This window comes from Benincasa hispida, chromosome 10, assembly GCF_027475165.1.
Source record: "Benincasa hispida cultivar pf3 chromosome 10, pf3_genome.v1.1, whole genome shotgun sequence".
Taxonomy (NCBI): domain Eukaryota; kingdom Viridiplantae; phylum Streptophyta; class Magnoliopsida; order Cucurbitales; family Cucurbitaceae; genus Benincasa; species Benincasa hispida.
The window spans coordinates 554,300-569,179 of record NC_143487.1 but is presented as its reverse complement, the minus strand read 5'-3'; the positions used below and the strand labels follow the sequence as shown (position 1 = coordinate 569,179).

General features: G+C 28.0%; 1 protein-coding gene and 1 long non-coding RNA gene across 2 annotated transcripts; one reads left to right on the top strand and one right to left on the bottom strand.

Moving 5' to 3' along the window:
* The first annotated feature begins 3,606 nt into the window (after positions 1 to 3,606).
* On the top strand, positions 3,607 to 5,071 carry LOC120089268 (transcription factor RAX1-like). Its single transcript, XM_039046687.2, has 3 exons — positions 3,607 to 3,858; positions 3,998 to 4,127; positions 4,275 to 5,071. Exons 1-3 carry the CDS (start codon positions 3,723 to 3,725, stop codon positions 4,873 to 4,875), a joined length of 867 nt encoding a protein of 288 aa, XP_038902615.1. The 5' UTR covers positions 3,607 to 3,722; the 3' UTR covers positions 4,876 to 5,071.
* A 7,498-nt stretch (positions 5,072 to 12,569) lies between these two features.
* On the bottom strand, positions 12,570 to 13,702 carry LOC150033033 (uncharacterized). The gene is made up of 2 exons (XR_016524145.1): positions 12,970 to 13,702; positions 12,570 to 12,868 (listed from the first exon to the last, which is right to left on the bottom strand). It is a non-coding gene; the product is annotated as an uncharacterized LOC150033033 (long non-coding RNA).
* Positions 13,703 to 14,880: the final 1,178 nt, after the last annotated feature.

Sequence of the window (14,880 nt, the reverse complement as noted above, 5' to 3'; positions counted from 1 at the left end):
ATTGTTTACTTGTTTTGTGTGTTTTTTATATTCGGGAGGTTCCATGTTTGTCGTGGGGGTGGGTAGAGTTTCATTACACCCGTCTTGTCCTTGAACTCAGAGTTCTTGTGTGTTTATGAATGTTTACGAAGTTTAATGTGTTGTTCGGGGTGGGTTGAGATTGGGTTAAACCATTTAGGGGACAAAGTTTGAGTTTTATGTGTGTTGGTCATTGTTTACTCGTTTTATGTGTTTTTGATGTTCGGAAGGTTACATATTTGTCATGGGGGGTGGGTAAAGTTTCATTACCACCCGTATTGAAGTTTGAACGTGTTGTGGATGTTTACCCATATAACATTTGAATGTTTTTGTTTTATTGTAGAATGTTGTTCGAAGATGAGCTGGGACAATTATTGAAGATGTTGTATTCCAGACGTGTTCTAGACGTTGTTTTGGTTTTATTTCTTTTATGTATTTGTGATATGAATGTTTATGAACTTCTAGTATCGACTTCGTTTGGATATTGTAATTTTTTATTTACTTGTTATAATATGGACTTCATTTTCGTTGTTTAATTATGTGAATATTTATTTGGTTTATTATGTTTTACAGGTTAACCAGATCAAATTTTAAAAAATTACAAACGATAGATTAAAAATATTCAATAGACAATTTTCAACTAATGAATGAACTCCCCACGCATATATTACTGCGTCGGGAGTTCTTGTAACTCCCGATGCATTAAATAAAACCGTCAGAAATTCTAGAACTCCAGACGCATAGAACAACCATCGAGAGTTCGGAAACTCCCGACGCACATATAGGGCATTGAGAGTTCCCCGACTAACTCCCGACGCCGTTTTAAAATGCTTCAGGAGTTCCTCTCCCAACGGGTTTCTCTCGACCAAACTCCTGACAACCCTTTATTCGTCGGGAGAGGTTCTCCCGATGCGTTTTTCACACTTTTCCGACGAATTGTGACGTCGGGAGAAGTCAGATTTCTTGTAGTACTTGCAATTGTCGAGTTTTGAACACTTGACATACTAAAATTAAAAAAGAAAAAAAAAGACAATACTTCTCTAAATTGTTTTCAAACTACAATATTTTTCTAATTAGTTTTAAAAACAACAACATTAATCTAAATTTCTCAACAAGTTAGATCATTTATTTCTATAAATACATCATTGTAGCTCATCGAAAAATAGCTTAACTCTCATAATTAAATCCTAAAGCTTCCACAATCTTTCACTTTCTGACTTAAGCATCATAGTGTTTTTTTTTTTTTTTTTTTAACAAAAGTACGAAAGGCAAGAGGGATCAGTAGATGCATTCGGACGTCTCAACTAGGTTGACATACCTTTAACGCCCTCATTATATTCCCAAGAACCCATAGAGATGTATTAATATAAAGATAAAACGCAAGAACCAGATCAGAGTATATGTAGCAAATACCACATTGGCGTGTAGATTTCAATTTATTTTGTATGTCACGTTTTTTTCATGTCTAAACGAATTCACTGTTGGTGTCATACATGAAGGTTAGGTATGGTTAGGGTTTTTTTCTTTTGTCTAAATTTTGACATCAACAAGAATGATTTTTTTTTTTTTCTTTGACTAGAATATGAGTCGTTGTTTTCGAATCCAAAGAGTAAACCTAACAATTATATTTGTTACATTGTACGCAAAAACCATGCACGAAGACATAAATCTCTCTGGCAAACCACTGTTTTCCTATGTGTTATCTCTTTTAGTACACTATTACTACTATGTACATTAAAACTACAGCTACATATAGCTTCTTCTCACCTATAGCTACTCCATCAGACCATTGAACTTCAAAAACCTAACATATAATAATTTCCACTCCAACATGAGGGTTACTCCAATTTCCCATTTCATAAATCTTTTTTTTTTTCAAAAAATAAACTTTTATAACCTATGACTATTAATTAGACAGTGATGCATATATGACGTCATTCCAACAGGAAACAAAGTTTCTAATAGAAGAAATGTTGGAATGTAAGAAACGTATGTCTGAAATTTTGTTTTTACCAATTTCACAAAAATTAAATGCCCCTCTGGGTCAATGGTTATGATCCATCTTTCAAAGGGGCAGTTATGTCCATCGATTATTGAAGGGTCAATCATCAAAAATCACAAACAATTTATCAGATGAATTGGAAGGGTAAAGATTCTTACGAATAAAAAGCTCCCATTTTGTAAATATCTTCCCTATATATGATCATTCTCATCACTTTCTTTCTTTATCCATTTCTTCATGCATGCAACTTTCTAACCCTCCCTTTCATTTACCTTGTTTTCTAATCCCAATTATCACTAATCTCCATCTTATTAATTTAAGGAGTAGTGACAAATATAGCAATTAAGATTAAAATATTAGTAAATATAGTATAATTTGGATTTTTAGAATCTTTTCGTTATAGACTATATACACTAATTATTAGTTCTAAAAGTGTTACACATTGCAATAACCCTTAACTATTAAATAATGCATGATTTTGACTAAAAAATAATTAATATAATAATTGACGCAGCCCTAGCTAGCCCTACAATGTTTAGTTTAGTCATGTGTATAACTTAGAGTTGGTATTAAAATTTAAAGTAAAGTGCAGGACGATTTTTTTCCCCTTTTGGGTCGAGTAGAGATTAGTCAAATACTATAGTCGAGGGTTTGGAGAATGTCCTTGTCTTGAGGACCAAATAGCCTTCTCTAGAAACTGTTTGATTACTTGTCGAGGTTTCCAGTTTAAAATAATAAATAATAATAATAATAATAAAAAAAAAACTTTGGATACTTTTATATATAAATAGAGAGAGGGGTTTTAGAATTGCCAGACACTATTAGAAGTTAGTAGTAACCAAGTCAATAATTCAGAAGTTAAAAGAAGTTTGTAGTTCAAATCTTCTATTCCCAAAATATATTTAAAAAAAAAAAAGTCAATAGTCCATAAGGAAAGTTCTTAAAAGAAGGCTAAGCTTTTATTAGCGTAGGAGTTTGGAACTGGTTTTTTCATATCACTTTCTGATCCATTAAGAGTTGTCCTATTTGATCTATGTATTTTAACTAAATTTTAAATTTAATCATTTTTTAAAAACTTTTTATTTATTAACATTATTTTCATTCTAAATTAGAAAGGTTTACTCTAGATTCTCCTCTCCACTTTTCTTTTGAGTTTTTCTCCAGTGGTAACGAATTCGTTTCTGGGTAAGAGATATGATGAGAATGCTATGGATGTATCAATCAAGTTGAGATATCTTGATGCACTTATTGATCTCCATCCTTCAATATCTTGTTAAAATAATATTGAAAACATATTCACATATTATATTTTATTGCATGAAAATTATTATTCTTATTTAACCAATTTCAATAAAAATTTAAGATTTATTAAGAAGACAAAAAGTTAGAATTAGACATTTGAAATTACATAATTAAGATATTTTAATACATCTAAAAAAATAGATAGATTAAAATTGACCAACCCTTGAAGAATGGGTTTTTAACCTTATTTGAACACAAAAACACAACTAAACAAATAAATAATGGCACAGGTGGAGCCCAAAGATGTTTATTAAATTTTCTATAAGAGAGTGGGAGAGGTTGAAACTTCAGCATATTATTGTAGTCTCTCAAGGAAAGGCCTGTGTTTGTAATTTCCATTTGTGAAGGGGGGAAAAAATAGAGAGAGAGAGATCCAAAAAAAACCAAGAAAGGCATAGAGATGGGAAGGGCTCCTTGTTGTGACAAAGCAAATGTGAAAAAGGGTCCATGGTCTCCTGAAGAGGATTCTAAGCTCAAACATTACATTGAAACATATGGAACTGGTGGGAATTGGATTTCCCTTCCTCAAAAAGCTGGTATGATAATACCTCCCTTCTCTTTTCACCTTCTTTTTTTTTTTTTTTTCAGAAGTCGAGATTCAAATATCTCATCTTTAACAACTCTTAACCAGTTGAGCTATAAAGTTAACATCAACAGTTAATTTGTTTGAATCAGGTCTTAGAAGATGTGGGAAGAGCTGTAGATTGAGATGGCTTAATTATCTTAGACCCAACATTAAGCATGGTGAATTTTCAGTTGAGGAAGATAGAATCATTTGTACTCTTTTTGCGACCATTGGAAGTCGGTAATTGAATTATGTTCATGTTGGCGATATCGTCAATTTCACTGCCAATAAATCAAAATATATATATATATATATATATATATATATCTTTTTTTTTCAAAAAAGTATTATTTGTGAAACCTAATTTTGAATGTATACATCTTACAGATGGTCAATTATTGCTGCTCAATTGCCGGGGAGGACAGATAATGATATAAAGAACTACTGGAATACAAAACTGAAGAAGAAACTTCTGGGGATGGTATCATCATCTTCTTCTTCAACTAATACTTACAATTATAGTACTCCACAGGCAGAGATTATTAAAAAGACTGAATGTTTATCACCAAAATCCCATCAAAATCCTTCCTTTGATTATCAACCACTCTCCAATAATAATATTATAAACTACTATGAACCATTATCCACTAATTCAATCCCATTATTCAACTATTGTAACCCAATTAGTAGTGGCAGCTGTTTGCTCACCAACCCATTTGACCAAAATTTTTATGAAACCCTAAAACCAAACCAAATGCAAATGCAAATGGGGTTTGAATTAGAAGTTAGTGGGTTAAATTCAATCAATTTCAATAATGGGTTTGAAGAGAAGATGATGGTGCAGCAGCAGATGAACAACAGCAATAATAATAATCAAGGGTATATTGGTAATTGTCTTGAAGGAAATGTAATGATGAAGGAGGAGGAAGAGATGATGGAGCAAAAGAAGAAGAAGAAAAGAGAAATAATGGAAGAGAAGTACTACTGATGGGGTGAAGTTTGAGATTCTGACTACTGACTGTAAGTGTAAAATCAAGAAAGATTTGATGGGGTATGGGGGGAACTGCACAAAAATGACTTTCAATATTTATTGGGTGTTGTGTGTGTGTGTGTGTTTTTTCTTTTTTTTTCTCTTTTTTGAGATAATTGGGATGAAATGAAATAGTTTGTTTAATTTGTTTCTATATTTAATTTATGATTAGAATTTAGAGTAATTTGAGGCTATTTTAAATTTCATTTTTAAAAAATAATAATAAATTATGGATTTGTTTTTGAGGAATTTATGAATTTAATGTTATTTTGTTTGCACTGTGAGAGAGCTTCAAATCCATGAGATTTGAGGTTTATGAAAACTAGGATCACACAGCAAAGATACAATCCTCAACCTACTATTTCTATTTCCGATGCTTTCTTTTTTAATATATATTTGTTTTCCATTTCCATTTCTATTTATTTTTTTTAGAAATGCTTATGTCTATGTAGTCAGACAGTAGGGGTATTAAAAAAATTCAATGGTCCCAATCAACCCGAGTCTAACTCATGTATTTTGGATTAGAATATCAACTCATTTAAGTTAGGTTGAGTTTAAATAAATAAAAATTTTATAAGTTGAGTTGATTCATAGATTCGCCTAACATATTTTAAACTAATTTGAATTAGCCCGAACTTATTATTAATTTTAAAATATGTTATATATAATACAATTATTTATATCTATATTGATTTTGGTTTTATTTAATTTCATTATTTTTCAATAATTTATTTTTTAAAATTCTTAAAAACAGTTTTCCTTTTATATAAATTATAATTGAAATTGAGCTGTTAATCATAATTCAATATAAAAAATAATTAAAGCAGATTTTTATATATTTATATTTTACTCTTTTTAAAAAAATTAAATAAATGATCCAACTAATCCAACCCTGGGTTCGGTTGAGTTCATTTTTTAATAAAAGTTATTTGGGTTGAAGAAATTTACAATTCAAACAATTGGATTGTATCTAAAGAGTCTTTCAATGGAATTTAATCCAACCCAATCCATGAATATCATTATTATAATCCTCAAATGAAAATCGACACGTGTGAATTTTTGGGGAATTAGGGTACACTTGTCCATTTTAATTATTTTATTTTTTTTCAAATGTTTTCTTCTGGCTTTATTGTATTGGATAAAATACCGATGAATGAGGTGTCTTATTTTACTTATAACAATTCTGAGTTGTGTACTGTTTGTTAAATGTGTAGGAAGAATAATGGATTCTTTGGTTTGAGACATTGTTAAATATTTTATGATAGGTGTTATATAGGGTACAGTAATTTCAAAATTTCAAATAATATTGTAACTTTTGAAAAGAATAATCTACTTTTTATATAAAAGGTAAAATTCAAGGTATGGTATATTAAAAAAAAATTCTTTTGATCTACGAATTTCTATCAAGGTAACAATGGTATTCTTGAATTTTTCTTTGTAGAGATATTTAATCACCTAAACTTTTAATTTCGTAATAATTCATCCCTTCAACTTCAATATTAATACTTTATAGTTTTTATAATTTTAAATTTTATAACGATTTAGTTCTTTTATGAAAATTATTACTAGATTTAATGAACTTTTTTTACCTGTTAAACAATAAACCTACTTGAAACCAAACTACAAAGATAATTAAGTTATTGATAATAGAATTTGATATAGTTGTTCATGGTATGGATTAAATTGTTACAAATTAAATGTAAAGGGACTACAAAACTACACGATAAAATTTAGAGATTAAATTATTACAAATTCAAAAGTATAAGATCAAATTATGACAAACTAAAATTCAAAGACTAAATTAAAAATATTTTTTCAATTTCATGAAAATTTATTAGACTACCAAAAAGTATTAAGGCCGAACCTAAACGCAATTTAGCTTTGTCTTTCAACTTTTGGTAGAAGTAATAATTTTAAATCTATATTTTTTTGTTGGTAAGTATTTAGTTTTTGTACTCTTAATTTATAACAATTTAGTCTCTAAACATTAGATCAATTAGTAACTTTCAATCTTTTAACAATTTAATCTCTAGTTATTATAAAAAATATGGTTAAAATTTAAAAATTTCTTACATAAAGACTAAATCTATTTATAAATTATAAAGATTAATTTGTTATACATAATGAAAATTCACTTAATTTATTGATTAGATATCCCATTGTTCATACTAAAGTTCAAAGACAACTAAACTAATACAAATATAAGATTATAAAGACTAAGCTATTATCCCTCGCGCATGAAGATCAACATAGAGTCTATCTTGTAATTTCATCTTGGCGTTTCCCACTCCCATCTATACATTTCATAAAGTATTACCTATTTCATTTATCTATGTTTATTGTATAATTAGGTATATTTAATCTAGGTTAATCCACAAAGTTACAATTTAATATCTAAAATTTAGTTGTATTTTTAATTTTGTAAAAATTTATCCTTTATACCCGATCAATTCGTAATTATTTAATGCTTATTGTGAAAAAAATATTATTATAATTTAATGAAATTTAAGAATATACTAATCTAATTGAGATATATGGGTATGTCTACGGATTACTCTACCTTTGTAATTTGTTTAAAGAAATAATTTAATGAAATTTATTATACATAAATCGATAAAGTGATTAGGAATCAATCTTTTTAATAAAATATAAAAGCTAAGTCGTTACATATATAATAAAAGTTTGACACTTGCCAAAGTGAGCATAGCTCGACTAATATACGAGTGTATTAGTTATTTATAAGTTATATGGTTCAGATCCTCCTACCTCAGTTATATTAAAAAAAAGCTTCTATAGTTAATTTTGAAGGATTTTTTCATGATACAAACACTAAATTATTACACATTTCAAAGTATAGGAACTAAATTATTATAAATTTGAAAACAGATGACCTAAAATGTTAGCCGCTAACAACTAGGGAGAAGAAGAAGTAAGCAACCGCTTACAATAAAATAATGGGAAAAAAAGTAGGGTCAAATTTCAATTTATACCCTGAATTTTAGGAGTATATTAATTTAAACTCTAAACTAATAATTACATTAATTTAAACCATGAACTTTCATAAATATATCAATTTAAACCCAAACTATTAAGTGTATAAATTTAAACCCTGAACTTTCATAAGTGTATTAGTTTAAACCTTAGAACTTATATAAGTATATCAATCTAAACCCTCTATTATGTCTTATTTGGATACACTTATGAAAATTCAAGGTTTAAATTTATATACTCATGAAAGCTTAAAGTTTAAATTAATATACTTATGGAACACTACAAGAAATCGAACTTCTCCCGACGTCACAATTCTCCTGGAAATGGTGGAAAATGCGTCGGGAGAGCCTCTCCCGACGAATAATGGGTCGTCGGGAGTTTGGTCGGGAAAAATCCATCGGGAGTTAGTCGAGGAACTCTTGACGCATGTATAGGGCGTCGGGAGTTCCCCCAACTGCCTTATATACGGTTCTTTACGGTGTCAGGAGTTCTGTGGTTTACTTCGTTAGGAGACACTCTATCTTCCGACGACTGAGCTCCCGACGATCGATTTAGGCGTCAGAAGAGCTCATTTTTCTTGTAGTGAAAGTTCAAGATTTTAATTGACACAATTGTTAGTTTAGGGTTCAAATTAATAAAACCCCAAAATTTCAAGGTTTAAATGGATACAATTATTAGTTCAGGATTTAAATCGATACAACCTCTAAAGTTCAAAGATATTAATTGATATTTGCCCAAAAAAAACATCTTTTTAGTCCTTAAGTTTTATGTCTAGTTTTAATTTGATCCATAAATTTTCAAAATGTTTACACTTTTAACCCTTAAGTTTTGAGTTTGGATTCCTACTTACTATGTTTCAAAATGTTACAATTTTAGCCTTAAGATTTGAGTTTTATTTTAATTTGGCCTATAAGTTTTAAGATTTACATTATTAACCTCGTTTTTTCATTAAACATTCACTTTTAGTTTTTGGTTTTAATTTTTATTAATTAATTTAAAATAACTAAATAATTATAATTAATCAAGCTTCATTACTTTTTCAGCACTATTTAAATTAATTTTAAAGTTTCAATTCATTATTATTTTAAATTAACTAATAGACATTAAAACCAAATACTAAAAAGATGAGCATTTAGCGTAAAATCGAGATTTAAATTGTAAATCTTGAAATCTAAGTCTAAATTGAAATAAAACTCAATTTTCAATAGTAAAATTGTAATATCTTGAAACATAGAACCAAATGAATTTTTTTTTTTAAAAAAAATTAAGGACTAAAAATGTAACATTTTAAAAATAAAGGTAAACTAGTAAAAAAAAAAAAACCTCAAAAGATAGTGTGTGTATAAATTGACAAATAACATCATCTTGGCCCACATTTTAAAATATTTGATTCCATCACATTAGTATTTAGATCATTTTTTTTTCCAATTTAGTCAAAGTCAAAGTTATTTATTGGGCAGACGACTAATTGAGATGTTAAATTATCAATAATCGATATGTTAAGTGAAGATGAGCATTTAAAAAGAAATAATAATAATAATAATCTTCTGATTAAAAACAATAGGCGATTTAATTTAATTTTTGAAGTAAAGAAAAAAGAAAAAGAAAAAAATGGTTGAATGTATTTAATTTTCCCCTTTTAATGCAAAATGGTATAATGTTGTATGTAAGGTAAACGAGATGACGATGGAAGCATCTGTGATTTGATTGGTTTTTGTTTTTCGCGTGCATCTAACTTTCCCTTTTTTCTTTTGCTTCTTCTTTTTTTTTTTTTTTCCTCTAATTCGTGTGGCTGTCAGAAGCCGCGTCTCTTTTTCTCTGAAAAGGATTTGATTGGGCCTGGCCCACTTTTCTCGCCTCAGCTTCGACTTCCAACCCAATTGCTATTATACCTTACATCACCTCTTTTTTTTTTTTTTTTTTTTTTTTCACAATAAAAAAAATTGTTATGTATATTTTAGATTAAGAATTAATTTAGATCTTTATAAAAATAACGATTTAGTTTTACTCTATATATTTTAAAGTTTGTAGTAATTATTAAGTTCAACATGTAACAATTTAGCTTTTTTTATTTTTAAATTTGTAATAATTTAGTGTCTATCGTAAAAAATTTCATCGAGCTTGATGATCAATTTTGATTATGTAATAATTTAATATTTATGATTTATAAAACTTGACCCTTAAGCCGTTTACCAATTTCCTATGTTTAGAAAATTTTATTATATTTTAATAGGATTTTTTTATGATAGGGATTAGACCTTTACAAATTGAAAAATATAAAAACTCGATCATAATTTATTAAAGTTCAGGACAAAAAACGATTTTTAACCTATGTTCTATTACTTGTGGAAAAATCATTAAACATCTTTTTTCAGATTAAAGAATTGATATCCTATATTTAAATTATATTGTTTTCTTAGTTAAGCTTATTACTTATATCAATATTCAACTATTCTCAGTAATTCTCACATGTTAAGTTGTTTGAAGTAGTCATCTCATCATATAAGATAATGAAAGATCATTAACAATAACTGAGAGAGATTCTCATAACATAGGGAGCAACACTATTTTCATTTAAGGGGTTAGCTTTACGTGAGCTATTATAGAAAGTGTTTAACAAAAAAAAAAAAAAAAATACTATTTTATAATCCCTTAATTATTTACTAGTAAAGTTTATTTCTTTTAGATGTAATGTACCGCCACTGTACTTATAGGTGATACTGCACTAAATTGGGTTATTAATTTTTGTGTTTCTTTATCCCTAGTTATTATTTATTATGTACAATTGTAATTCATTTTGTTACAATATTGTGTGCAACTTGTGTCATTAAGTGTTAGGTTAATCTAATTTCAGTTTTGTTTCAATTTGGTTCTTAAGATTTAAAGATTTAAACTTTTAATTTGGATTTTTCACTAAATACTTACTTTTAGTCATTGGTGTTAATACTTATTAATTATTTTAATTTCTATCACCATTAAAATTAATAATATAAAAAAATTCACATCATAATTGTTTTGAATTAATCAATTGAAAGTTGAAAAACTAGAGAGTAAAATTATAAAATATAGATACTTAGAGACCAAGATGAAAACTAAATTCAACACTTAATGGTAAAAATGTAACGCTTTGAAATTTATGGACCAAATAAAAATTAAACTCAACACTTTAGATGTAAAAATATAAAATTATGAAACCTAAAATCACATAATAAAACAACTAAAAATTTAGAGACCACTGATATTTTTCATTAAGGTACGTCACAACAATTTCGAAGCAATTTGTAAACGTGAGTGCTTGTTTTGGAACTTCAACGACCAAATAGACATAAATTTCAAATTTCACGAATCAAATATTAATTTTCTGGAGAGAAAAATAAGAAAGAGGAAAAGAAGTGAAATGTCAACGATCTCATAATGCAAATGATATTAAATTATAAAAAATATGTTTACAACTCAGAATTATACCTATCTTTGTGCAATGCGCTCAATAATCGAATCATAGGTTGTCACATGATATACATATGATTTTTTAATATATTTAATTTTTATTTTTTTCATGTGATTTGAGGGTGCGGTAAATATTACTCTTAAATTATCATACTTTATTAAATTGTAAGTAATTTATGATATCAAAATAACTCTACAACTTTTAAAGTTCACTACAAAAAAAGATACTCTCTTGATGCCTAAAATCCTAAGAAAATAGTTGAAAACACGTCGGGAGATCATTTTTCGATGATGTCAATCCTCGTTGGGAGACTCACTCCCGACACTGGTAGACACAAGGTCGGGAGTTTGCACGATATGTTGACCGACGTCAAGAGTTCATTGGACCCAAAACCCACCTTCAGTGTTCATTAATCTCTCGATGACGTGTTTAACCGTCTAGAGATAGACTATCTCCGATTGTGTTTCTTAATTTTTTTTTTTTTAATAATATTCATGATTAAGTTAATTAATTTTAATTTTGATCATCATAATCTAAAATTTAGAACAAAAAACAATAATAATTGAGCAAAGGAAAACTTCTCACATACGTTAAGAAATCAACCAAAATTGTCGATGATATTGTTGTTATAAATAAGAGAGAGAAGTATAACTAGAGAATAATTAATGTTTACATGTATAGAGAGTATAAGAGAAGTGTGTTGACATGTAGCTTGTAACTCCAAAAGCCAACTCCAAAACAAATAATTTACCTATAATATTAAAGTTTATCAACAATTAAGATTAAACTTATGAATTACTCAAAACCAAACATTGAAAACTAATCTCAAACACAACTTCCAATTAGTCCATAATTTTAACACGTCTCAAAACACAAAAATCACAAACTTACATTTAGTAACATTTCACATCCACCCCTCAAAAAGCACACAAAAACAACAAATTTACATTTATAACGATTCAAGTCACTTCCTACAAATAATTCTAAGACGCCAAACAAGCCCAAGTCATCAACATTTCACATCCAACACTCACAAAACACACAAAAACAACAAATATACACTTAGTAACAATTCAATCCACTTCCTACAAACAATACAAGGCCAAATTATTAACATTTCACGTCGGCCCCTCAAAAAACACACAAAAGCAACAAATTTACACTTAGTAACGATTCAAGTCACTTCCTACAAATAATTCTAGGACACTAAACAAGCCCAAATAATTATCATTTCATACCAACTCCTCCACAAACACACAACAACAACATGTTTAATTAACTATTGTAGGTCATATGAACTCATAAAAGGAAAAACTAACTAATGTGTTGATAATGAATATCAAAGGCTGAACAAAGTCAAACAGCATCGAAATTACATCAAGAAAACAACCAAACGGACAACCACGTTTAATTATTCCAACCTTTGCCGTTGCAATGCTTTCCAAAGAGCCACCCAGGGCAGCCATGTGTTCCTCTCCAATTTAAGTTATGACTGCAGCAACAAGTCTAGAGCTGCAAATAGAGAAATGAGATCCGTCAATGGCCTTATAAGCTTTTGATGGAGAAATACAGAATACTTGACATAGAAAAAATTAGTCTAAAAGAAAGAGAACCTCAATGACTGCAATGCTTGACAAACAAAAAATATCAAATGATTAACAAAAATATGTTTCAAAGAGAGGAGATGGAGAGAGACAAAGAAACGTTGAAGAGAGGAGACAGAGAGTTGGAGAGGAAAAGCTCTAGCTCAATGGTTTGTCGATTTCATATTCGAAAATTCATTTCAGATCTGGGATTTTAAACCTCATCTCCTGACGGTCTATTGGACTCGTAGGGAGTTTATTCTAACTCTCAACAAGTAAATTATCTCGTCGAGAGTTAACACGAATACCTGACGCCTAACAACATGGCATCGAGAGATTTAGCCTAACTCCTGAAGGTCCTATATGACGTCGAGAGTAAGAGTAACTCTCGACTATTAAACTCCCAGCGGGTGTTTCTAATGCCAGGAGAGTCCTTTTTTCTTACCATGGTGATTTCTTTTTCAAACTTTAATAACTAAAGTCTAGTATGATAACCTTATAGTTTTTTAGATTTTAGTTTTTCAAAAGTAAGACTAAAATCATCTCTTCCAATACCTCATTTCTTACAATAATTTGCATTTTCTTTAAGTACAATTGTCGAATTCTTAGCCAAATTCAAAAAAGAAAAACAAGTTTTTAAAACTACTTATTTTTTAGTTTTCAAAATTTGACTTGATTTTTTAAACTATTGATAAAAAGTAGATAACAAAGAAAGATTTGGAGTTGAAAGTAATATGTACTTAATTTTCAAAAACAAAAACTAGAAAACCAAATCGTTATCAAATAGGGTGTAAATTTCTTGTTTTGTTATATATTTTATGTTAATGTTCTAAAAAAATCAAGCCCAAATTTGAAAACTTTTAAGAACATTTTTTTTGTTTTTTTTGAAATTTAACTAAAAATTGAACTAATTCTTTTATCCAATAAAAATGAAAATGATAATAAGAAATTAAGATAAAATAAGCTTAATTTTTAAAAACAAAAAAACTAAAAATAACTAAGGCCCTGTTTGTTAACCATTTTGATTTTTTTTTTTTTTTTTATTTTTGAAAATTAAGTCTATGGATACTACTTTTACTTCCAAGTTTCTTATTTATTATCTATTTTTTACCAATGATTTAAAAAACCAAGCCAAAATTTGAAAAAGCTTTCAAACCATAATTTTTGTTTTTAGAATTTGACTAAGAATTCAATCATTGTATTAAAAAAAGACAAATCATTGTAAGAAATGTGTTATAAATAGGCTTAAATTTCAAAACAAAAAAACTAAATAGTTACCAAATGGGATATAAATAATTATCAAATGGAGCTTAAATAATATATCTTTTAAATTTTCATAGATGAAATAAATATCCAGTTTAGAATTAGGTGAACTAAATTAAGTTTTCGTTGTTTTTATTATGAATAAAGCCAATCAATTATTGAATAAATAAAGTTAAATCTTTTGATTAAGTTTCAATAATTGATCAATCTAATGTGACTAATGAATAAGGCTGTATTTGAAAAGATTTTAACAAAAATCCAGAAAAAAAAATAGTTAACGCTCCCATACGCTAGTAATTTAGGTTGGTTTTTTGTTTTTTGATTTTTGAAAATTAAGTTTTTTTTTTTATTATTTTTTTTTTATCTTTTCATATAATCATTTGCATTTTTTTTAATACAAGAGTTGAATTTTTAGCCCGATTCCAAAAACAAAAACTATTTTTTTTAATTTTCAAAATTTGGCCTAATTTTTGAAAACATGATAAAAAATAGATAAAAAGTAAGAAATTTAGAGGTGGTAGAACCGTTCATAGGCTTAATTTTTAAAAATAAAAAATAAAAAACGAAGACCCCATCAAGTAACCATTTTATTTTATTTTTTTTAATTTTTGAAAATTAAGTCTATTTCATTCACATTTCTTACAATAATTTGCATCATTCTTAAGTACAATGGTTGAA

Bases quoted from the DNA above. Each gene is read 5' to 3' on its own strand.
- LOC120089268 (XM_039046687.2), top strand. From the start codon at position 3,723: ATGGGAAGGGCTCCTTGTTGTGACAAAGCAAATGTGAAAAAGGGTCCA. The intron at 3,859-3,997 runs GTATGATAATAC...TGTTTGAATCAG, and splicing joins TTCCCTTCCTCAAAAAGCTG to GTCTTAGAAGATGTGGGAAG. The intron at 4,128-4,274 runs GTAATTGAATTA...TACATCTTACAG, and splicing joins TTTGCGACCATTGGAAGTCG to ATGGTCAATTATTGCTGCTC.